The 1,787-nt window shown below is 56.5% G+C and overlaps 1 protein-coding gene across 1 annotated transcript; it reads left to right on the top strand.

The window, feature by feature from the left end:
* Positions 1-972: 972 nt before the first annotated feature.
* Positions 973-1,776, top strand: SDRG_15489 (hypothetical protein; the record flags this gene model as incomplete). Its single annotated transcript, XM_008621664.1, has 1 exon — positions 973-1,776. A coding segment is annotated over one exon (804 nt), but the record flags the coding sequence as incomplete, so codon positions are not given.
* Positions 1,777-1,787: the final 11 nt, after the last annotated feature.

Raw genomic sequence — 1,787 nt, 5'->3', positions numbered from 1 at the left:
GCACTAATAACGTAAGGTAACGCCTCCACCCGCGTCAAGAGCATGCATGCACGCAAGGCAAGAGGTAATGAGATTCCCTTGATGCTCGGCAACACAATTACAGCTCGGTTAGTCTAGGCGAGTCTAGCTGCAGGACTTCAATTGAAATGTACTCGAGCAGCCACAAGTAGAAAGTGGTCGCGCAACCACAAGTAGAAAGTACAGTACATCGCATGAGTTGAACCCAGGGCCTGGCATTTGATGTACGATGCCGCAGAATCTCGCCGTGCATTATACGACTGGGTTCGAGTTGTCGAGCTGGGTGCCAAAGGTATAGGGTTCGATCGTTCACAGCTTGTGGATAAAGTTGCTTCCAAGAGGAAACAACCCCACATTCAAAACGGTGCGTCCAGTACGGTCTTGCTCCACCAAAACGATAGGCCCCACCTGCATAATGCATTGTTCAGCAATCAACTTGAATCCCAATTTACTAAATCTCGCCCGTTCGTTTTCAATATGGTATTTTGTCAAGACAACGCTCTGCAGTCAAGTCGTCGTACTGTCGGAGAAACAACCGCGTCCATGATTTTCCATCAAACACGATGGGATTATTCCCGAGCGCTACGCGTGCGCTACTTTCGGCTGACTTATGAGAGGAAAAAGACTTGTTCTCATAAGGATTCAGAATTCTACGATCAAACAGCGTACTACGTCTTCTTCGCTTATCGCGGTGCCACTCTATAGTCACAAACACCTTGGCTGCCACCGCACGCACCCCAGACGAGGCACCGGCTGGGGAGATTAGACAGCCAGACCTTCCATAGCCTAACAGCCGCTCGTTGACAAATAAAACACAGATACCCCAACAGCAAACAGCGACAGTCCCGCCACCATATGTGTAGCGATCCCAAGTTCCTAAATCCATCCAGCGGCCGCATCAGCGACCATATCTCGCTTCATTTTCACATTGGCTTTGCCTCGACCACATCTCCCATGAAGCTCATCTTCCTCACCGCCCTCCTCGCCACCGCGTCGTCGGTCGTCGCGCTCCAAATGTCGGACACAGACCGCACCGCGCTCGCCAAGGAACTCGAGCAGTGGAAGTCGAGCCATGCGGGCAAGTCGGCCGAGTCGCTCGGTCTTCTTCCGTCCCAGAACACGGAAGAGGCGCTGACCGAAGAAGCCAAGCTCGAGGACGAGCTCACGCGCTTTGCCAACGCCAAGGAGGTCGTCGCCGACCTCAACAAGAAGCACCCGGGCGCCATCTTTGACTACAACAACCAGTTTGCCCTTCTCAACGCACACGAGTTCGAGGCGTACGTCAAGGGCTCGTTCAACAAGGAGCAGGCGCGCCGCGTTCTGCGCGCCGAGCGCGAAGAGACCACGCTCACGCAGTCCCAGATCGAGGCCGCCGACAAGGACTGGACGACGAGCAAGTGCATGCCGCCGGTCAAGAACCAGGGCAGCTGCGGCAGCTGCTGGGCCTTTGCCACCGCCGGCGCTTCAGCCATGGGCCACTGCATCGTCACGGGCAAGCTCCTCGACCTCTCGGAGCAGCAGCTTGTGAGCTGCGCCAAGAGCGCAGGCCAGGGTTGCCAGGGCGGCTGGCCCAACAAGGCGCTCGACTACATCTCGTCGACCGGTCTCTGCTCGGCCAAGGACTACCCGTACACGACCAGCGACAGCGCCTGCAAGTCGTCGTGCTCCAAGACCAAGCTCAGCATCGGCAAGACCGTCGACATTCGCGGCGAGAGCGCGATCCAGAAGGCGCTCGACACGCAGCCGATCTCGGTCACGGTCGAGGCTGG

Source organism: Saprolegnia diclina (genome assembly GCF_000281045.1).
Source record: "Saprolegnia diclina VS20 unplaced genomic scaffold supercont1.94, whole genome shotgun sequence".
NCBI lineage: Eukaryota > Oomycota > Saprolegniomycetes > Saprolegniales > Saprolegniaceae > Saprolegnia > Saprolegnia diclina.
Note: the sequence above shows the minus strand (reverse complement) of the source record. Positions and strands in the feature narration are given on the sequence as shown.